This window comes from Andrographis paniculata, unplaced genomic scaffold (genome assembly GCF_009805555.1).
Source record: "Andrographis paniculata isolate CXL003 unplaced genomic scaffold, ASM980555v1 Contig50END, whole genome shotgun sequence".
Taxonomy (NCBI): domain Eukaryota; kingdom Viridiplantae; phylum Streptophyta; class Magnoliopsida; order Lamiales; family Acanthaceae; genus Andrographis; species Andrographis paniculata.
This window is the reverse complement of record NW_026137585.1, coordinates 1,229,653-1,253,325: the sequence shown is the minus strand read 5'-3', so window position 1 is coordinate 1,253,325 and position 23,673 is coordinate 1,229,653. Positions and strand designations below refer to the sequence as shown.

The 23,673-nt window shown below is 36.6% G+C and overlaps 2 protein-coding genes across 3 annotated transcripts; one reads left to right on the top strand and one right to left on the bottom strand.

Annotated features, from left to right (window-relative positions):
* Positions 1 to 12,517: 12,517 nt before the first annotated feature.
* On the bottom strand, positions 12,518 to 15,092 carry LOC127253343 (cytochrome P450 71D10-like). 2 transcript variants are annotated; one of them, XM_051277897.1, is made up of 2 exons: positions 14,205 to 15,092; positions 12,518 to 13,306 (listed from the first exon to the last, which is right to left on the bottom strand). In XM_051277897.1, exons 1-2 carry the CDS (start codon positions 15,000 to 15,002, stop codon positions 12,692 to 12,694), a joined length of 1,413 nt encoding a protein of 470 aa, XP_051133854.1. In that variant the 5' UTR covers positions 15,003 to 15,092; the 3' UTR covers positions 12,518 to 12,691. The 2 variants fall into 2 exon arrangements, with proteins under 2 accessions (XP_051133854.1, XP_051133853.1); XM_051277896.1 differs by having other exon boundaries at positions 14,118 to 15,088.
* A 6,027-nt stretch (positions 15,093 to 21,119) lies between these two features.
* Positions 21,120 to 23,059, top strand: LOC127253339 (salviol synthase-like). The gene is made up of 2 exons (XM_051277890.1): positions 21,120 to 22,091; positions 22,330 to 23,059. Exons 1-2 carry the CDS (start codon positions 21,201 to 21,203, stop codon positions 22,954 to 22,956), a joined length of 1,518 nt encoding a protein of 505 aa, XP_051133847.1. The 5' UTR covers positions 21,120 to 21,200; the 3' UTR covers positions 22,957 to 23,059.
* Positions 23,060 to 23,673: the final 614 nt, after the last annotated feature.

The following is a 23,673-nucleotide window of genomic DNA, read 5'->3' as shown; positions in this document are numbered from 1 at the left end:
TGGCTAACCGCCCTGCATATCAAAGACCTTTCCCAGAAAGGATCATTCAGGAACACCCTCTCCCAAGGAATTTTCGACCACCCGACTTTCATGCATTCTCAGGGGAGGACGGATCTTCCACCATAGAACATGTTGGTCGGTTCACAGCACAATTAGGAGAAGTTGGCAATAACCCTTTTTATAAGTTACAGCTGTTTGGTTTGTCTCTTACCAGAACGGCGTTTTCATGGTTTGTAAGTCTACCTCCTGGACAAATTCAGACATGGGAAGGACTGGAGATGGCATTTCACGCTAGATTCTTCAATCCTTTACCAGTTGTGTCTTTAACTGATTTACTTGAATTGAGACAGTATCCAGAAGAAACTGCTTCACAGTTTATAGAAAGGGTACGATTGATGAAGGGACGATGTCCTACGGTAATCAGTGAGAAAGAGATGACCAATTTAGTGGTCCGGAATATGCATAATCGTTTAAGAAAGGCACTCACTGCCCTGGATGTTGAGGATTTGGCAAGTCTTGCATCCAAGGCAGGACGTCTAGAGTCTTTGTTCAGAGAGGAAGATCAGCATAACAGGCGTAATAGAGGCCAACATATGGCGAGTATGGGAACAGAAACATGCGACTTTGATTTTAATCAGTCAGAAGAGATGGCAGCCGAAATCCTTTCTGGAAAACCGTATGTATGTCCTAAATTGAAGCCAGTACCAGGATCTGAAGGAAAGGAGCAACCGACCTTTGATAGTTCGAAAGCTGATGAAATCTTTGATATCCTACTGACTGATGGGCAGATCCGTATTCCAAAGGGCCAAAGACTTGCCACTAAAGAAGAAATCAAAGGGAGACCATATTGTAAGTGGCATAATTCTTTCACACACACTACAAGTCAGTGTACTCATTTTAGGAAGGAAATTCAAAAGGCCATCAAGACAGGTCGGCTCAAATACATCACTTTAGGTGTAGACCAGCAACCATTTCCGAAAGTAACAACTGCAATGGTTGACATCCAACCAAGTTCGGAAACAGGGAAAAGTTCGGTCAATAGTGGACAAACAGGGGAGCAAACTCAGGCAAGTCCCAGAAAAAAGAAAGGGAATCAGCCAAACAGCAGCCGACCGAAAGAACGACTCAAAGTTGTTGAAAGGCCAGTCGCTGAAAAATGGGACCGTCCAGACGGTTCTTTTAATGTGGAAGTGAAGGAAAAGGTTTTAGTGCGAGACCACCCGACCAGAAAAACGGGTTCAGTCGGGAACGATTGGGCTCGAAATAAAAAGCCTTTACCCGTTGATATAGATCCTCGTTTCCCAGGTATGAATCGTACACAGATTCGCAATGCCAAACGCAGGTATGCTGCAAAGTATGGGAAACGAGTTCCTGCAGTACAACAAAGAACCGACGAACAAAATGCAGCCGACCACTTGACAGGAGATCAGTCCATTAGAGTTTTTACAGAACAAACGACCGACGAGCAGGGAGCGGCCGTTCAGTCTCCAATAAGTCGGTCCAGTCGGGTCTGGTCAGGAAAGCAACCGAAGGACGGATTAGGAGCTTCCGACTATACCAAAAGAAGTTCGTCGGGACAGGGGAAAGGTAAAGGAATGGCAGATGAAATAATTAAAGGTTTTAGATGCCAACATTGTGAACGGATCAACATCAATCCATCTCTGGAAGAATTTCGTATTGAATCCTTGACGGTTCAATCTCGAAATGAGACGAAGGAAGAAGTGGTGCCTACAGAGGAAAATTCAAGATCTGTTAAATCTCGTCTGGGACCACGAATCCCTTGTCGAATGACAGAGATTAACCAGATGAGTGATGAACCGACGTGGGCGAGTCTGGTAGATGATACTATGGACGAACCTTTATGGGCATTCTTGGCAGATGACGAATTAGAGGAAACAGAGTTGGCAAAGATTACAGATTCTGAGCCTCAGTCGGAAGCACCTTCAATTGTGTTTCCTCCTATTCCAGAGGGTGCGAACTCCCATTTGAAACCGCTGTATGTTAATGCTCACATTTGTGGGAAACCAATCACAAAGGTTTTCGTGGATAATGGAGCAGTCTTTAATGTTATGCCATTGAAGACTCTCAAGAAGCTAGGGAAAGGAATTCATGATCTGTCTCCTGTGGAATTCGAAATGACAAGTTTTACAGGGCAGCCGACCAAGCCTGAAGGTATGATGGTTGCCACAATTGAGGTCGGACCAAAGAAAATTTCCACTGTTTTCTTTATTGTGGACGCAGATACTACATACTCTCTTTTGCTGGGACGAGATTGGATTCATGCCTCTCAATGTGTGCCATCAACCTTGCACCAACAGTTAATGTTCTGGGAAGGAAATCAGGTCTTTAAAATGGAAGCGAATGACAACCCATTCGACGTAACAGAACAAGTGGAAGAGTCAGTGTTTTATTCTAGTCACTTGGCTCCGATGTCTCAGTTGTATATGGCCAGGGAATACCCAAACAAGGGTTATAAAGTCACTGGCCAGAACTCGATGTTCTATTAAAAGAACACCTTTACTGTATGGCTCATAATAAAGCCACACCCATTTCCGTATAAGTTGTTTGTTATGGAAGATACAACTTTAGAAGTATGTAGTTCTCTCATTAATAAGTTCTATTTAAAACAGTTATTCCATAAAGCAGAAAATAGTAAAGAGATTCTGGATGTTCACCTCCAAGAAGATGAACAATTTCGTTGGCCCGGCTTATTAGAAAAAACAGAACCAACAGCTTCATCACAAGACCCATTATTGGAGTTTAATTTAGGAACCGAATTGGTTCCAAAAGTGATCAGGTTAAGTGGTTATTTGTCTAAAGAGCAACAAACAATGATGCTCGAAGTTATTAGAAACAACATTGATTGTTTAGCATGGGATTATTCAGAGATGCCTGGTTTGACAAGAAGTCTAATAGAGCATCGATTGCCCATCAAAGAAGGTTGTAAACCTTACAAACAACCTCCAAGGCGAATGAGTCCAGATCTGATGCCTCAAATCAAGGAAGAAATCCAAAAACTTCTCAAAGTAAGTTTCATTCAGCCTTGCCGTTATGCGGAGTGGCTGGCTAATATTGTGCCAGTAGTCAAGAAAAATGGTAAGATAAGGATATGCATTGACTTCAGGGATCTGAATCTAGCTACCCCTAAGGACGAATATGTGATGCCTATGGCCGATATGTTAATAGATGCAGCAGCAGGGCATAAAATCCTTAGTCTGATGGATGGTTATGCAGGGTATAACCAAATATTTCTGGCAGAAGAAGACATTCCTAAGACAGCATTCAGGTGCCCAGGGGCTTTAGGTATTTATGAATGGACAGTCATGCCATTCGGGTTAAAGAATGCAGGGGCAACTTACCAAAGAGCCATGAATTCGATCTTTCATGATTTAATTGGCAAATCTATGGAAGTTTATATTGATGATGTTATTGTTAAATCTTCCAGTTTTGATGAACATTTGAGGGATCTTGAAGAGGCATTCGAAAGAATGAAGAAGTACAAGTTGAAGATGAATCCAACCAAATGTGCTTTCGGAATATCAGCCGGGAGCTTTCTAGGATTCTTAGTTCATGAGAGAGGAATTGAAATTGATGCCAATAAGGCTAAAGCCATTCTTGATAGTCGGCCACCCAAGACGGTTAAAGAAATCCAAAGTCTGTTGGGTAAGGTGAATTATTTGAGGCGTTTCATTTCTAATGCTGCTGGCAAGGTCAGACCCATTACTAAATTGTTGAAAGCTGGAAAAATCGCCTTCGAATGGGGTCCCGACCAACAGACGGCTTTAGATGCTATCAAGCAGGCATTGGTTCACCCTCCAGTCTTGATGCCTCCTAAACAAGGTCGGCCACTCAAACTTTATCTGGCAAATACATATGAAGTGGTTAGTTGTTTATTGGCGCAGGATGGTGATGACGGGAAGGAAAGGGCAATCTACTATCTCAGTAAAACCCTTACAGGACCAGAACTGAATTACACTATGCCAGAAAAGATGTGTTATTCATTGGTCTTTGCTTGTACTAAACTTGAGCATTACTTGCTGCCCAGAAGAGTTGAGGTTATATCAAAGGTGGACCTCATCAAATTGATTTTACAGAGACCTACTATGAAGGGCAGACTCATGAAGTGGGCCATTAAATTGGCTCCTTTTGATCTTCAACATTCCCCGTTGAGGGCAGTCAAGGGACAAGCAATAGCCGACTTCTTAGCAGAATTTTCCCAAATCGGGTGTTCTCATAATGATAGCGTCCGACCATTCGGTTGTTCATCATGTTGGAACACCCTACAGGTCGGATGTGTGCCTTATATAAGTACCCGAACATGGTTGATGTTCTTTGATGGTTCTACCTCTGGAAACAAATCAGGGGCAGGGGTCTTTTTGCAAGGACCCGACGGACAAAAGATTAACTTACAACTAAGATTGGAAGCCATGACCCATAATTCGGCAGAGTACGAAGCTTTAATTCTGGGTTTGGAGGCTTTAATTGCCAGGAAGGTCCAGTCTGTAATTATAAGAGGGGATTCTCAATTGGTAGTCAACCAGGTAAACAATCAATATGTTTGCAATTACCCTCATCTTCGCAAATACAGGGACATTGTGGGTCAGTTACTGACAAAAATCTCAGAAGTAATAATTGAGTTCATTCCAAGGAAAGAAAACCAACGTGCTGATGAGTTGGCTCAAAGGGCCTGTAAAGGAATTCCAGGGGATATGTGGTCGGAGGTCAAGTCGGGCATAGAAGAAAAGACAGACCCAATACGCGAAGTCATGGTCGGGCAGGAGACTGTCGGACCTAAGCCCGACTGCGAAGTTACGGTCGGGCAGGAGATAGTCGCACATGAGACCGATTGCGAGGTTATGGTCGGGCAGGAGACTGATGGGCAGGAGCCCGACAGCTTAGTTACAGTCGGACACAAAGGTACCAGTGAAACAGTGCCCGATTGGAGAACAGAGCTTATCACGTATTTACAGAATCCTGGTGCAAATGTTTCAGTTGCGACGCGACTGAAAGCTTTACGTTTTCAGTTGATAAATGGAATTTTGTATAAGAGATCATTTGAAGGTCTACTTTTGAAATGTTTGGGGTCTAAAGAAGCTCTAGAAGTGATGACAGAAGTACATGGTGGCATATGTGGAGCTCATCGGGCAGGTCTGAATATGAGATGGGCCATTCATCGTTTGGGTTTTTTCTGGCCTAAGATTTTTGAGGATTGCATACAATTTGCAAAAGGCTGCCAGGAATGTCAAAGACATGGACATTTAAACCATCTGCCAGTAACCGAATTGCAATTCTTGGTAAAACCATGGCCTTTTAAATCATGGGCTATGGATATTATTGGTAAGATACATCCTGCCTCATCGAAACATCATTGTTTCATATTGGTTGCGACTGACTATTTTACCAAATGGGTAGAAGCTGTTGCTTTGAAAAATGTGGATCAGAAAGAAGTGATAGACTTCGTTTTGAATCAAATTATTTATAGATATGGTATTCCTCAATCTATAACAACCGACCAAGGCCTGGTTTTCACAGGGGAAAAGTTCTCTAGTTTCTTGGCAGAATTCGGTGTTCGATTACATCATTCTTCACCTTATTATCCCCAAGCCAATGGACAGGCGGAAGCAGCAAATAAGATTATTATTGGGATTATAAAGAAGATGGTTGAAGGGAACCCAAGAAAGTGGCATTTGTTATTGTCTCAGGCTTTATGGGCACATAGGAATACCAGAAATACTGCCACAGGGTTCTCACCTTACCAACTCACGTTTGGCCAAGATGCTGTTTTACCAGCCGAAATCCGAGTATCATCTGGCCGAACAGAAGTTACTGATAGTGGTCTTACAGAGGAATACCAACAACTTATGATGCAACAGTTAGAAGATTTGGACGTTAACCGACTCCATGCAATAGGGCAAAGTGTGAAACAGAGTGAAATCAGAGCAAGGAGTTACGGAAAGAAAGTTCTCCATAGGACGTTCCAGAAAGGAGACTTGGTCTGGAAGACCATTCTTCCTACGTATAAGAAAACTGATCAATTGGGGAAGTGGTCGCCGAATTGGGAAGGACCATACATTGTTCAAAAAGATATTGGAAATGGCGCGTTCATTATTGTAAATCATGAAGGTAGAAGAGTACATGATTGTATTAATGCTAAATATCTGAAGAGGTATTATCCTGCCTTTTCAGATAACAAAACTGCCTGAAACAAAATATTATTCAGAACCCAGTTATGGGGTTCGAACCTACTGGAAGGTTCATTTCTGTTAGTCATCGTGTAGTTGTGAGAAATTTTCTGCCTCTGAATCAGACTTTTCATCCCAGTGAGTAGATATTAGCTCTGGTTCTTCTTCAATAAGATCTTCCAAGTCTGGTCGGTACCTTTCCCATTGGCTTTGCATGTCATCTAGATCTTGATGGGTACGTGCTTGCATGTCTGTTAGGGCTTGATGTTCACGGTCAACAATGGTACGCAATCTTGAAAAGACTTTTCGTTGATTGGAAAATATGTTATCCCAACCAAGGTCTGGAAGTATGGCCGCTGCATGATTTTCAATCATTTCCATGTGATGATGGAGATCAGGAATGCGACTAAGGATGTCACGAAGAGGTTCATATCCCTCAATGACTTTTTCCATCAGGCGGATGACGCGATGAATAGTTCTTCTACCTCGTTGGGAGAATCGGAATTTGAAGTCTAGTTGCTTGAGTATATGTAACAAGTCTTCTGCATGGCCTCCAATAGGGTGATTACCCACAAAGAAGGGTTGAAGAACACCCTGCCAGTTGTTTGATGGAACATAAGGTCGGTCATTCGCCATGTTTGTTAATACTTTAAGTGTTGTGGTTTTCAAAATATGCCTTGGAATGTGTTTCTTAAAATGTGAGAAACAATGTTCTTTTAAAGAAGGAGTTTGTTTCTATTCCTACAAAGTTGGAAATTGAAAGGTGATCCTTGTTTTGAGAGAAGAAAGAAAAAATGGGTTACTAAGTCAAGTATTGTTACAAATGGGAAGCTATTACAAAAGTGCCCCTAGGGCAGTTTTTATATGGGTCCATTTGATTTCATCCCTAGATAGCCTTCTCGTATTGGCAGCCGTCTGATATCTTATGATGAATTGGGATCGGGCTTGGGTTTTCAGCTCTTGATCCAATTCAGCCTCATTTTTGGTATACTTCTCAAGCAGATGTTGTTCATTGGTAATTTGCTTATCCAGGGTAGACTGTTCTTTCCTCAGCTCCCGCAATTCTGCCTCCTTTTTCTGAATGGCATCATCAACCAGAGCTTTCGTGCTAAGGAGACCACCCAGTTTTCCAGTAGTCTGCTGAAGGGATTCTCGAGTCTTGGCCAAAGAATTCTCCAGCGTTGTTTGATCGAAGTCGGGCTGGGGGGTTTCGGCTGACAGAAGGCCAATGACTACCACTTCAGTCTTGAGCTCTGTAAGTCTTTCCATCAGCCGATGCAGAATGGGGACGGCTGGTGATTCCGTTGGAGTGTAAAAAAGAAGGCCACCAACCGTCTGAATGAGTTTGTCCAATAAGTCGGACCTTAATTCGGACAGGGGACGGTTAATGGCCTCAGTGAACACAGTCTGGGCCTCCGCTGGAACCGGAACAGTCGATAGGACAGCTAAGTCCGAAGGCCCCTGCAAGTCCTACAATGTCAATAAATATTCCAAGGGAGTTGCAAATTTGTTCGAAGAAGATATGTGGTACCTCTGGGCGGACTGCTGTCAGTGAGGGGGGTAGCAATGAGGTCGGTCGAGCTGGGCAGACAGCTGGTATAACAGCAGCCGACTCGTCGGCTGCTGCGAATGGTCGCTGAGGTGCCGACCTGGGTCCCTATGGAAAGTAGTATTGGAAACAGTTAGTGTTTTTCGAAAGAAAAGTTATGACATGGATTGGTTTAATCTTACCAAATTAACAGAAGTCTCCGAATCGGATGAAGACATTTCTTCCATTTCTGGAGGTTGGGCTGCCACAGGTGGTTCTTCTGCCTGCCATTCGATGGCTAGGGGGGGCGCCGCTGCTGGTAGGGCGGCTGCAGGTTGGATGGCTACATCTAGAGCCACTGCAGCCAGGATCTCTGGGGCACCTTCGATTTCGGGATCAGCAGCATCAGGGATGTCGTTTTGCGGGTCGGCTTCGGCGAGGGCGGCTGGTTCTTCCTTTGACATAGATGAGTCTGATGCCATGTATGGCGGCCGACCCATCTGGGAAGTAGTCCCCTCGCTGTCAGAAGAGACCCCTGCTGCTGATGGGATGGGTGAAGGTGTCTGTGGAAAAATCATGAAGATGTTTGTTGTTAAATATATTAAGGTTGATCATCCGAATCCTAAGTCTTGCTGATAAAGGAACTTACTGGTTCTATAGGCACTGTTGGTAAAGATTGTCTCCTGGTCGGGGGCCTGGCCCGACCACTCCTCGGTACGGGAGGAGGGGTTTGCCTCCGCGTCGGGTCCTCCGCCCGACTGCTCATTGGCAAATTGGTCTGGACCAAAGGCCCGATTGAATGGTCGGTTGGTACTGGCGTTGGTTGCATGGTCGGTGTCACCAAGGTCGGTTCTGGGGAATGAAATGAGTAAAATCAAAGTTATGATATAGTGAATTGGTTCACGGTGTTAAGAAACATTACCAATTCGGGGTCGGGTCCTTGCTGACGTCCTAGTTATTCCAAGGTCTGCTAGTGTTTGCTGGTCGGTCTCCGAGGTCGGGGGTGTTTGCAGCTGGGAAGTTTTTCTTTTGCGCGTGGGACCCCCAGATCCGATTCCCGGGGCGGTTGTTTGTTTTTGGGTGCTAGTATGTATCGCCGCCCCTAGAACCAGTCCTTGGGGGGGGAGGAGTACGTTCAGCAACCGATCCTCATCAGGGGATATCAGGGACCATACAACCGACCACCATTCATTGAAAGTATCTACAATCTCAGGGTTGGAGCGGAAAGGAATATAAGAATTGGAAATTATATACGTGGTGAGCTGGGAAATATAAGAAGGGATTGAATTAGGAAGGACTCGTCGGTCGGGACTTTGAAAAATTATTTGGGGACACGCGACGGGTCCAGGGATACCTTGGCAACAGCCGAACTGGCGCGCCATGAATTGAGGTTCATAGTTAAAGGTGTAAAAAGTTTTCTGCCCTTTTTTATCAAGTTTCTTGCTACTAAAAAGAGACCTGGGTTTGAGGGCAACGTCCCAGGCAAAAGGATAGGTGGGATGAGGACAAGGCTCAGGAGTCGGAAGCGGGTTTGGTACTGGAAAGGGCCAAAAATGGTCGGGAGCATAACCCGCATACTTTTTATACATAGAAAATCGAGAGTTACTGCGGGTATCTGTTAAAATGGCAGTTATTATTGGATCGGACGATTGGAGTTTATTGCGTCCTGAGCAGAGTCGGTTGAGGACTAATCCTAAATGTTTTTCAGATGTTGGCATAGTGGGCGGAGATCCTAAGTTAAACGCGTTGGAGAAGTAAAGACGGAACCAAAGTTCTAAAAACCAAAAAGGACCCGACGCGGCAGTGTCTAATTTCCTATTATCGTTATCTGTTAAACGAAGGCTAACCCTGGTGAGTCCTTCAAACAGATTAGCTAAAAATAGAGTGCCAAGGGAGAAGAACCGACCTGACGCGATATGAATGGCCAGGTCGAGGTGAGAAGGAAGAACACTTTTGGAAGGAGAAACAATGATGTACCTACAAAGCCAGAACAGAATAAAGGCAGTATGCTCCCGGTCGGTTACAGGAGTCCCTGGAGCCCCTTGCTGGTCGGTTGCGAACTTTGTCCAACCCCATTCCTTCACACCTTGTAAAGACCATCCCGGATGGTCTTCTGATGGCTCCTGTCCATCTAGGGCTCCCATTACAGGGTCTTCACCCACGACTGGGAGATGTGCGATCATGGCCGCGTCCATAAGAGTTGGGCCAACGGGGCCCGATGGCAAAAGGAAAGTCCCATTTTCCGCATTCCAGAAGGCAGCCATGGCCAACAGCACTTTCTCATGCAGGTTGATAGGCATGGTGGACAGTAGTATTGCTTGGTCGATCTTTTGGGATCGCCATTGAGTCTGGAAGTGTTCTGCTACTCGTCGATACCAAGCACGATACAGATCTTTCGGGTCTGTGAGATGGGTTTTGATGCTGTCTCGGATGCGAACTGCTTGGTAGTTGGGATTGTTGATAGCCAAGGAGTTGCGAGATTCTAAAACTTCCCTCATCCGATTTAAATCTTCAGGAGTAGTGCAATATGGACGGATCGTCGGAGTTAGTACTTTCGAGGCTGAAAATGGACCTTCTGGAAGGGTTCCGTCGAAAGGAAGGGCAGGAATGTATTGATTCGCCATAGTTAGAATGTTTTGGGATTGTGATTCACACAGGCTTGTATTGCGAAGAAGGAATAAACCAGGAGTGTTGTAGTAACTGGTGTAGTTGCTAAGGGAGTTTTTCAAGAAGGTAGTGCTTTATGAACTTCCAAACATTTATTGGCGTTTGAAAGTCCCTTGGCGGCGGGCAAGTTGTTACGTACGAAATTTAGAATTAGGTTAAAAGCCCAAGGTAAAACGAGGAATGGGCCTGGCAATAGGGTTGATTGAACTGGCTGAAGGACACCGTGAGGAAATCAAGGAAAATAAATTTATTTATTTATTTCTAAGGAAAATTCAGGACGGAGGGTTTTTAGGTCGGTAGGTCCTCAGGACGGAAGGTTCTCAGGTTGGTAGGTCCTCAGGACGGAAGGACCTCAGGTCGGGAGGTCCTCAAGATGAAAGACCTCAAGTCGGACGGTCTTCAGGTCGGGAGATCCGTAAGACGGAAAGACCTCAAGTCGGAAGGTCTTCCGGTCGGGAGGTCCGCAAGACGGAGAGACCTCAAGTCGGAAAGTCTTCAGGTCGGGAGGTCCGCAAGACGGAAAGACCTCAAGTCGGAAGGTCTTCAGGTCGGGAGGTCCGCAAGACGGAAAGACGATGAATCGGAAGGTTTTCAAGTCGGGAGGTCTTCGAGACGGAAAAGTTGTCGAGATAGAATATCCGCAGGTCGGGTAAACTGTAGGTCGGATAGAAGGCGGAGTCGGACAAACGCGGAGGCCTTTGATCAAAGACATGGGGCGGTTGATATGGAGGTCGGCCCAAGTGGGGTCGGGCGAAGAAGTAGGTCGGACGAAGGACGAAGTCGGGCCAAAAGAGCGGAAGGTTTGTGGTCGGCTCAAGGAGCGAAATATAGGGAATTTTTGTCTGCTGGGGACACGTGTCAGCATGAGAAAGGTTGGAAGACGGTTGAGAAGGAGACGTTGTAACCGTTCGGGTGACGGTTTTCAGTACGGTTTCCCAGGGAATATTTAAGGATTTGAATCATCGTTTGGCGAGGTATCTTCAATCAACTTCAACAAAGCAAAGTCAGATTTGGGGATCACCACTTTAAATTTCAGTCTTTTATTTTCCAGTTTTATTTTCTGTACCGTACAGTGTTTAGAGATTCCTAATCTCAGGCACTAATTAATCAAGTTTAAGGATATTTTCTATGTCTTTGAATTTTACTTTATTTTTGTTGAAAAAATACATCAACAAAAATATAATAAAAATATATAATTTATTTGTTTTTATTTTTAAAAAAGAAAGTAAAATCAAATATGTGAAAAATAAAAACAAAACATTGTGACATGATAGATGAGATGCGGAAAGAATACCATTCAAATAATTGTTCAATCAAAAAAAATATAATAATCAAACTTAAAAAATAATAATAAAACATTCTCTTATATAAAATTATTAATTAATTTGATCATATTAGAAGGCCCTACATCTAAAGTGGGCCGTGGCCGTGGGCGGGCCTCACTGCATTAGGGCCGACGACTAGTTTTGTTAAAAGAAGTAATCTTTAATCTTTATTTATTTATTTTTTTATATATATATTTAATACAAAATTTGGTTTTTTCTTGAAAATTACTCTTTCCGTCCCAAAACAATAGTCTTATTTCTATAAATACTCGTATCACCATAAAATTATCCTTACCTTTTCATTATTATTATACAAATATCACTAATTTTTACACTAATACACTCACAAGTGCAAAAAAGTATTTTCTTCGTACTTTTTACTAACTATCAATATAATATTAATATTTTTTAAATTCCGTGTCCGGTCCAAATAAGACCATATTTTTGGGACGTAGGGAATATTATTTTGTATACATATAATAATTTAGACAAATATATAGCTTAATATTTGCTTTTAAATTTTCAGCCCTAACTTGTAATCTTGGGGTCAAACTTACTCCATATATAACTGGTATTTCTCCTTATTACAACAATATTTTAGGTGTTAAAATGTATTTGCAATAGGCTTGTATGCATATTTAGAACTGCTAAATTTTATCATATTTATTTATTGAAATATTGTTCTATAAATTGATTAGGAAAAAATAAATATGTGGAATACTATGCTTTCCATTTTATTTAATAGTATATTGTGTTGAGAATTGACAAAAAAATAAATACAGTCCGAAAATTTAATTCAAATCTCTCACAACAACGAACTAAATTAAGTCTGACCCTCTTAAGATCGGACCATGCCTGGTCTGGCCTGGCCGATTTTGGAATAATAGTTGTTACTAAAGTGAAGTAATACATTATTCGATTCAATTATTAATCTTTCTCATCTAACCGAACCCTTCTTGGAAGATCACTATAGTAACGCATGATTCGATTCAACTTTCTAATACAGGCAGAGGATTCCTAACAGTAGGGATCACATAGAGTGGATTTTTTCTTCTCGACGTAGCGCCGAAGGACTCGGCCATGTCGATATTTCCACGTACATCCCAATCGAAGTGATAAAGAAGCATTGCCAATGGTAGAACCACATGTGCAAGGCCAAATGTCATTCCGGGACACATTCTTCTTCCCGCGCCAAAAGGGATGAATTCGAAATGATTTCCCTTATAATCAACGGCGACATCAAGAAATCTCTCGGGCACAAAGCTCTCGGGATCTTTCCATTTTGTAAGATCTCTTCCGATGGCCCAAGCATTCACGATAATCCTGGTTTTTGCGGCCACTTTGTAACCATTAATCTCACATGCCTCGAGGTTTTCTCTCGGGATTAATAGAGGTACCGGTGGATGCATCCGGAGAGTCTCTTTGATGACTAACTCGAGGTACTTTAGTTGATCGAAGTTCGACTCATCCGCGAATCCTTTACCCTCGAAAACACGTCTCACCTCTTCTTGTGCCTCATGGAGGGCTTTGGGGTGTCTCAACAATTCTGCCATTGCCCAATCTACGGTTGTCGACGATGTTTCAATCCCAGCCGTGAACACATCCTGTTTGATCAAAAGTTGAAAAATAAAAAATAATCCAAATTGATGAGAATAATTATCGATCAAAGATCAAAAATATTTTATTCAGCAAAAACGGTTGAATGACCATCTTATCTAAAAATTTAAATTTTAAATGGTATGTTTTTCAAAATAAATACCATGGTAAATGATCATGCTAGGCATAGGTATTATTAATTATTATATAGTCAATCAATACACCCCCTCACATGCAACGTGAATTTACTCTTGCAGGTGAACGATGACGAATATATGGAGGGCGATACAGAGACTCGAACACATTATATTTCGACTCTGATATCATACTAAATGATCTTTCACCTAAAAACTTTAAATACAATAATTCTTTTTAAATGAGATAATCATTTAACACGATAAAAACATATGTACACAAAGAGTCGAAAATCTAAAACCTAAAATAAACCCAGCATAAGAATAATTACAAAGATATCTAAAAGAGAACTCGGAAGGCAGAAAAGCCTAATTCAAAGCCCTAAACGATCTCGAATAGCCAAAAAGAAAAACATCGCTTATTATGACGAAACGATGACTTTGACTTGTGAGGCTTTTCTCGATGAACTGTGCAAATTTCATCCAATTTCGAGCACAAACACATACAAAAATATGATATTAAAAAAAAAAAAATTGAAATTTTTTGGCAATAGTTAGTTAATATCTTCAAAGTGACGGCAAAATCTTAGAAATGGTAATCTTTTTTGTGTTATTTCCAATCTATGGTTACTGCATAAAAAATAATGAAACAACATGTTCCACGAAAATTTAAAGCTAAACTCACCAAGATCACGGCTTTTATGTTCTCGATAGTTAAAAACAGCTCGTGTCCGGATTCATTAAACTTCAAGAGGACATCGAGCAAGTCTACCTCGCGATGTTTGCATTCGTCGCCGCGCCTTTTGTGATCGCCGATGATGTCTTCAAGTATGTCGTCGATTATTTTGTGGAGCCTCTCAAGCTTGCCTTTCATTCCACCTATATATCTAAGCATTTTTATCGAAGGATACACATCGGCGAGAGACAATCCGGCTCCAAGATCGACAGCTTCTTTGATCGAGGATATTAGGACATCTTGTTTGTCGGTCTTTTTCCCAATAGCCGCTTGCGTAAAAATGTCGCACATAGTTAACTCAACTCTTCCAGTCAAGTCGATCCCGGAGCCTTCATTAGAAGCTATAAATTGGCACATATTCGCGAATTCTTTTCCCCTTAAGGGTTGAAAAAATTGAACACGTTTCGCGCTCAAGAGCTCGAGCGTGCAAATTTTCCGAAGCTGTCTCCAGTACTCGCCGTATGGGGCGGTTCCTATGTCCGAATTATTGTAAAAAATAATCTCGGATGCAAAGAACGATGGCCTATTGGCGAAATTGATGTCGTGAATTTTCATTATTTCTTTTGCGAATTCCGGCGAGGATATCACAAATGTGGACACTTCGCCGAGTCGCAAATGCATCAATGCGCCGTATTTCGCGGATAAGTTGGCTAGGACACGATGAGGAGCTAAAGAAGTGAAGAAATGGTGCAAGTTCCCGATGGCCGGGAGCTTTCGCGGCCCCGGGGGAAGATTTTTTTGTTCGGATTTCGGATAATTGGTTATGAATAAAAGGGATGTTATGAAGAGGAAGAGTGAAAAAAGGAAAGGGAAATATGATAGATCCATAGCCATCAAGATTCAAGAATACAAAGTGTTCTGAATTGAAGTGTTGAATGTTTAGCAGATGTAGCCGATGGAGAATTAATTTTTTATTTTTTACTTTTGTAGTAGGTGGATTTGCATATACAATGATGAATAGTAGTAATATTTAGATAGGGATGACAATTGTATTTGATTTGTCGAGGCCTTAATTTGTCTTTTATGGAGACTTGTGAATTTTGGTCTAAAAAAATTATTTCCTCCCGCTCACAGCTATAGTTTTAATTAGGTTGGATACGAAATTTAACAAATATATATATATATATTATATTGATAGTCGGTAAAAAATACAGATAAAAGACTTTTTTGTCTTTTCTAGTATATTAGTGTAAAAAGTAGTGACAATTGTGTAATAAAAATGGAAAAGTAGAGGTAGTTTTACGGTGATATGGTTATTCATGAAAATAAGATTATTGTCTTTGGGATGGACAAAAATGGTAAACAATATTGTATTGGGACGGAAGTAGTATTTGAATAGTGTAAAATATTTTTGATATTTTTATAAAAATAAAAAATATTTTAGTATTCATACAAAAATATTTTTATTATAATTAAAAATAAATATTTTTAAATAAAACATACGAAAAAAAAATAGTATCTTAAATTAGGGCGAAAAAAAAAAAAGAGTAGATTTTAAAATTCTAATTTTTTTTATTTTTATTTTTCACTTACAGATCTTCTAAAGCGAATCCGAATTAAAGAAGATGCCATTTGACTTAAAAGACAAATTTTACAAGTGAGTTGTATGCTATAATATTGTTACAAATTAATATTTAATTTTTTTTATTATTTTATAAATTTTATTTTTCATGGGTACTTGTTTATTAATATAATATATAAGACATAAACTAAATATTTTATGAAAATAAAAAATGATTTATGAGTTGGCATAAATTTGAGAAGTTCAAAGCTGTGTGAGACTGTGAGTCTTGAGACTTGACTGAGGATTTTGGAATTATATATAAAATTTATTTTCTTAAAATAAATTCTATATATAATGTTTTTTTTTTTTATGAGTTTGAAAAAAATATGGTTTGAGTTTGATATGAAAATAATATTTGATGGAAAATTTGGTGAGATGAAAAAATATATTTTTTGGTAAACGCAGAGTTCAAATAATAAAATTTGGGAAAATATTGCTAAAGAAACATATCCGACGGTGAATGAAGTTTATCCAGAATGCACATTCGAAAATAATAAATAAGGTCTTTCATGTTGTCGAATTTCACCCAAAAACGCATTCGAACATATCTATTCAAAATTTTTGTTATTATTTTTAATTTAAGATATTTGTAATGTTATTTTTTTTTATTTATATCTATTCTATTCTTTTTTTTGAACTTTTTAACAAAAGTTAGAAAATTATTTCAAATAAAAAATATAATAAAATTATAAAAAATCCATCAAAATATAACCAATTAAAAAAAAAATTACATCAAAAAAATAAATAGTTAAATACTGAATGTAACAATTTCCCATAAAAAATATTATTAAAAAATACAAATATACACAGACATTCATATAATATACATCATTCACTTATAAAATATCAATTAGTCAACAAAAAATACTATATCTGTCCGGCTTAAAGGGCTTCGTTTACTTTTTGTTGTTGATACAAGAATATTAATTATTATATCAAAATATAATACAAAATTAAAAAAAATTACAAAAATATTTTTATTAATATCGTATAATACAAATAAAAAGAATATTTGTATAAAAAAATATACAAATATAAAAATATTTTAATGTTAAGTACGCAAAAAATAAATATAATCCTTATAAAATATCATATTAAGTTACGATTTATAAAATCAAATTTAAATTATCACTTCAAAAACCAAATAAACCAAGTTTTATAATTTAGCATATGTACAATAATATCACATTTATTTATTTTATTATTATTATTATTTTTTTAATAACATAACTATTTTTATAAATTAAATCCAATTTAATAGAGGCACCGCTTGAATCCTTAACGTCATGCACAGGCTGTTTTGTGGTTCGTTCTTCTACGTGTCATAATCATTTATTTTGTCTTTTATTACATGATAAATTATATTTTTTCCTTCTCATATAATTTGTACCTATTTTTTATTTTCGCCCGTCTCATATAACTTATCATTTTTCTTAGAAAATATAATTATACATTTTAATTAAATTTTAAAATTTAAATTTTATAATTTTTTTAAATCTAAATTAAAATATTTAATTATAATCCCTTCGTCCATATTCTATATATCCATTTACTTTTTACACGGAGTTTTAAAAATATTAGTATTATATTGAGATAAAGTAGAAATAAAAGTAAAAGGACTAAATTAACCCTATTAGTATTGTATGATATAAAGGTAATGACATTTGTGTAATATATTGTAAATTAGAAGGGTATTTTTAATATTAGATAGATAGTACAATTACTAAAAAAGGAAACAGATACTTTATGAAAAAATGGATAGATTGTTAAGGGACAGAGGGAGTATTAATCTTAATTTATAATTATTTTTACTATACAATAATTATTTTTACTAATATACTTTTTAATTACTTACTAATGATACTTTACCTAAATTTCAGTGTCTACGGTAACACACTCAAATTACCTAGAACGGAGGGAGTATAATACTTCGTCCTTTGCACTTTTAAGTATAACTGCATAAAATATCATATATTTTATTATTTCGTGAAATCCTCTTAGTTAATGTAAAAATTTGTACGCAATACTATTTTTTTCAAATTTGATGTTTGATTCCAAATAAAGATCTAAATTATACTCTCTCCGTCTCATATAACGTGCAACATTTGTGTTCGGCACGAGAATTTAAGTGAGTAGTATTAAGTATGATAATTTGAAAATTAAGTGATATGATTGGAGAGATAAATTATTATTATTATTATTTTTTATTTGAGTAATGTAATCGAATAAAGTGAAATGTATATTAATTAATATATACTAATAAATATAATTAATTATTTCTAAATTTGAAAATGTTGCCGTTAGTTTGGGACAAATATACAAAGAAATGTTATATGATGTTTAGGACGGAGGGAGTACAAGTTTTATACAAATAGAAAACATAAAATATCTTAAATAATTTTTTAAATTAAAAAAAACAGATCAATAATTTATTTTTATAATTTTTTTTTAAAATTCAGATAACAATTTATCTTCAAAAATTACAAAATGAGGGATTTATCATTTATTTATTTATTTTATTCAAAAAAATTATTTAATATTCTTTTCCGTCCCACGTAATTTGTTCATATTTTCTATTTTCGTCTGTCCCACATAATTTTTCTTTTTTTTTTTTTTTGGAAAAATGATTATACACTTCACTCACATTTTAAATTTTATAATTTTTTAATCTTAATGAAACTATTTATTTATCTTAATCTTAATCTTAAACTATTTATAATTATTGAGTTCATATTTACCATCAAATATCAATTTTGAACGAAAAAATTATTTCGTACGAATTTTACATTTACACAAGACGATTTACGTAATAAATAAAACACATGGTATTTTAGATATTTTTACTTAAAAGATAATGGGTATTATATAATTTACCATTTATTGAAAAAATAATGATGCCAATTTCAATGTAATCATTGTTATTTTTATTATTATAATACTCCTCTGACTTATATAAAATATTTTTTTTTATTTTGATTAATTTTATATAAATTTTTTTAATATGATTATATATTTTAATTATAATTTTTTTTAATTTTAATTAAATTATTTAGTTATATTAATTTTAATTTATAATTATTTTTTAAAATTATTATTATTACTAATATATTTTTTAATTAGTTGTTAATTGTACTAAATTCTCGTATTTATGTTAACGCGGACAATATATGCTAAACAAATAGAGTAATATATTAATTTTATTTTATTTGTATTTAATTAGAAATAAAAATATTATTTACACAATTATCTGTATATCACAAAAAAATTTCTCTTCGAACCAAAACACATAACAAACAAACCATAGTGTTTTTATCATTTTCTGAGAGAACTTTGATGCTCTTGAATAGGATTTGTTTTTATTGCAATAGAGTACATCATAAGTCCTTGTCTAAATTATTATTAAGAACTGAAAACAAATATAAATATAATATAGTTTTAACAAAGTGATTAAATTTATAATTTAATTTAATACTCTGTCCAAATCTATTTTCATTTTTTTTTTTCATTCAAATTTATTTTCGGTTTCCTTTTTAGTAAAAAAATATTATTTTTCTTTATAGAAAAAAAAAAGTAAAAATTTCTATTTTTATATATTTTTTTTAAAATCTGTGTCCGGTCAAATGAGTAGACAATTAGAGGACGGGGGAGTATCAAATAACAAATAAAGTCTACAGGCATGAATGTTAAAGTATTGGTACAAATAATACTATCTCATCTTGTAAAAAAAATATACTCATTTGATCATATTTTAATTTGTCGATAAAAAATATACTTATACCATATTTAATATTCCCTCCATCTTATGTTATATTTTTTATTTTTGTCCGTCTCACTTCTTATGTATTTTTTTATTTTTTAGAAAAGAATTATACATTTTAATCACATTTGAAATTCTATAAATTTATAATTTTTTTAATTTTTTTATTAAACTAATTAATTTTTTTAATTTATAATTATTGTTATTATATTATAATTAATTTTACTAAAATAATATTTATTAATCATACGTTTCCTAAATTTTCGTATAAGAGTAAATTGATGTATTGCGAAACTGGCACATGCATATCGGATACAGAATGACTGTCTCACCTAAAGGCTCGAACTGTTAGGAAAACGCAGTTATTAATCGTATATCCGCAAAAAGAAATCCTCAACACTACGATAATGGACAAAGTTTCACATATGTTATTATTTTTGTCAATACGTTGACACTAATTCATGCCAGCATATTTTATTTGCTAGTTGATGTTAAAAACCATGATAATCTTTTTCAGTTCTGATTAATATAATATTGACAATGACATATGAACTAATTAATCAATTGCAATAAAAACAAATCCTGCTCAAGAGCATCAAAGTACTTTGATCCAATTTTTTTGGTTAAAAAAATGGCTCGGCAAATTTTATTTTATTTTATTTTTTGCGTCACGAATACATATTACGGAAAAAATAAATAACTAAGGCGGCAAAAAAATATGTATTTTACACGAAAAAAGACCATTTATTAGGATATTCAAGCATAGTGAAAAACTAATTTTTTTTAGAGTGAATACTCTAGAAAAATGATAAGAATAGTCATACATAGAAGAAATAAATATGGAACAAATATTAGACAATAAATATGGAGGTGTGGAAGATATTTTGTATATTTTTAACTTTTGTAATTTGCGTAAGTCTGTAATAATATGTTTGAAATTTATTTAAAAATTACGAAACATTTTGAAATTAATATTTGATTAGTACTTTCAGTTGAGATGTAAAAAATATAGTACTAACATTTATCTTCTTTTTTCTTTCATATATATTTATGAATTAAATATTACCACATAAAAATATTTAAAACACTTCATTATTTTTTTTAAAAAATGGCATGTGACAGTTGTAACTGCCTACATTTTAAACCATGAATAGTTGTGGACAATTGTCTAATGAATCAGCCTTGTACAAAGTGAAAATCAGAAGAAAAAGAAAAGCCTACGGCTTTTTAATTTAAATTTAAATAGTAAATAAATTTGAATTAATATATGGTATTGTATAAATAAATTTTGATATAATATTTTGAATATAAAATTGAAATTATTATAGTATAATACTTACTCAATTCTAATTCAAAATATTATTTTAATGTTTCACATTTAAGTATCATTTTTCTCATTTTAAAGAAATTAATTATACATTAATACAAAAAATACAGTTAATTTTTATTCAGAAACTTTTATACATTTCTTCTAAAAATCCCAAAGGTCCTTTGATTTGGAACTAAAGAGCTAAAAAAAAAAAAAATAGAAGAAAGATTTGATTTGATATTAAAAAAAATAAAATAATAAATAATAAATCCTGAATATTTTCAAAATAGCACACCCTAACTCTCTCTATATATTTTGTGATTTATCTACAAACTACAGGCCTGCTTTCACAATTCAGGTTTGCATCAAATTGTTCTAAACAAACACTGACAAGATTCATCAATGGCTACTGAATTCTCATCCTGGATCATCCTTTTCTCATCTTTCATATTTCTTGTAACTATTTGGAATTTAATCACCGGATCCAAACGCCGCCGGAGTTCGGCCATCCTTCCGCCGGGGCCAAGAAAGTTGCCGGTGATCGGAAACTTGCACAACCTTATCAGTTTCCGGCCAACTCACCGGGTTTTGGCCAACTTGGCTTCGAAACATGGGCCGATGATGCACTTGCAATTGGGTCAAATCAGCACAGTCGTTGTGTCGTCACCCGATGTGGCGAAAGAATTCTTGAAGATGCACGACATTACCTTTGCGAATAGGCCGTCGTTGTTTGCGACAAATATAACATGTTACGGCAATTCGGACATAGCATTCGCTCCGTATGGCGAATATTGGAGACAGTTGCGGAAAATTTGCACAGTAGAGCTGCTAAGCTCTAGGCAAGTCCAATCTTTCCGTCCCCTGAGGGAGGAAGAGTTTTCAAATCTTTGCGAATGGATAGCTTCGAAAGAAAGGTCTACGATCAACTTGACTGAGAAAATTTCCTTGACGACTTGCGACATGGTAATGCGAGCATGCCTCGGAAATAAGACCGAAGAACATACCAAATTTGTATCCTTAGTCAAGGAAGGTGTCGATATAGCAGCCGGATTTTATCTAGTGGACGTGTATCCATCCTTTGCTTGGTTTGGAACAATCAACGGATTTAAAGCCCGGGTCGAGAAGGTGCACAGACAAGCGGATAAAATCCTTGGGAAAATCCTCGAGGATCACAAAGTAGCCGGCTCACAAAACAAACAACGCCAAGACTTAGCCGATGTTCTCCTCAAGTTCCATAAGGACAGCGGACATGAGCTGCAATTAACCGATGACAACATAAAAGCTGTGCTTCAGGTACTTTCAAAGCCGTGTTTGATTTTTACCATGTTTCATATAGGGGTGGAAATAAGTTAGGCTAGACTTTGGCAAAATAGACTTAAAAATACGCCTGAATTTAATATTTTTAGTAAACAGGTCAGATCAAACCAGGCTTTACATAGGCCTGCAGGCTGTAGGCCCCTTATAGACGCGTGACCTATTTCCACTCCTAGTTCCATATTTTTTAATAGTAAGATTCTTCTTGTAAAAACAGGAAATGTTTGATGCTGGAATCGAAACGTCATCGACAACTACAGAGTGGGCTATGGCGGAATTGATTAAACATCCAAGAGTTCTTAAGAAGGCACAAGATGAGGTAAGGCAGGTTTTCGGCGAGAAGGGATTTGTCGATGAGTCCGAATTCGATAAGCTAAAGTATCTGAAGTTAGTGATCAAAGAGACACTCAGGATACATCCCCCGGTGCCGCTGCTTCTCCCGAGAGAAAACTATGAGGCCTGTGAGATTAATGGATACAAACTACCTGCAAAAACTCGGGTTTTGGTAAATGCTTGGGCCATTGGAAGAGATCCTAAGATCTGGAAAGATGCAGACAGCTTTATACCGGAGAGATTTCTCGATGACATATCAGTCGATTATACTGGAAAGAATTTTAATTACATCCCTTTTGGTTCTGGGAGAAGGATTTGCCCTGGAATGTCTTTTGGCCTGGCCAATATCGAACTTCCATTGGCAATGTTTCTTTATCACTTTGATTGGGTTTTGCCTGAAGGAATGAAACCTGAAAATGTGGACATGGCTGAAACGTTTGGCATTACAGCTAGAAGGAAAGATCCACTTTATGTAATTCCCATATTGAAAAACCCTTTGTCTCTCAAATAAAATCGAGGTTCAATCTATCGACCCTTTCCATGTTCAAGACATTAAAAATTAATCATGATAGATTTATGTACTATTTGCAAGGAATTAAGAAGTTTTTAATTTCTGTTAAGTTTTCTATGCTTTGGCTATTTAATTTATTGTATGTTCCATTTATTGAACTTTCATTACATCTTGTTCCTACTTCTTTGAGCCATTCTACAATATGGAGATCTTGCCTCTATTATTCTTAGGTAAAATTAGGAAGAACTAAAGAAAAGCATGAATGAAAAACAAGGCCTTTTTGTTTTTCTTTTAACCCACAAACACAGGCATTCACCCGGGATCAAGTGCGGGATCTTTACCCCCAAACAAAGGATGTCTCTCGATTTACAAGAATTTGACTCAAGACAGTGTTTGGTTGTAGATTTTTGAGTGGGTTCCTATTATTCATTATTATTTATTTATTTATTTTTTATTTCTATAAAACATCATATTAAATGGGTGTCTATATCATATCGAATAAATTTTATTGTTCCAAACTCTAAATTAACTCTCAACCCTAGATCCAATTACATACCCAAGATTTAGAGTTCATATATTAGAAGCAAAGAACAATAGACGAAATATATATGATAATTATAATAACTTATCTCAAGTATGAGAGTAAATTAATCTGTTGTTAAGCTCAAATTAGAAACAATTTGAATTTGATTGTGACTTAGCTGAAGTGTATGTGGC

Excerpts from the sequence above, each read along its gene's own strand:
- LOC127253343 (XM_051277896.1), bottom strand. The coding sequence starts at position 15,002 with ATGGCTATGGATCTATCATATTTCCCTTTCCTTTTTTCACTCTTCCTC. Across the intron at positions 13,307-14,117 it reads ACATAAAAGCCGTGATCTTG|GATGTGTTCACGGCTGGGAT; the intron begins GTGAGTTTAGCT and ends TTGATCAAACAG.
- LOC127253339 (XM_051277890.1), top strand. The coding sequence starts at position 21,201 with ATGGCTACTGAATTCTCATCCTGGATCATCCTTTTCTCATCTTTCATA. Across the intron at positions 22,092-22,329 it reads ACATAAAAGCTGTGCTTCAG|GAAATGTTTGATGCTGGAAT; the intron begins GTACTTTCAAAG and ends TTGTAAAAACAG.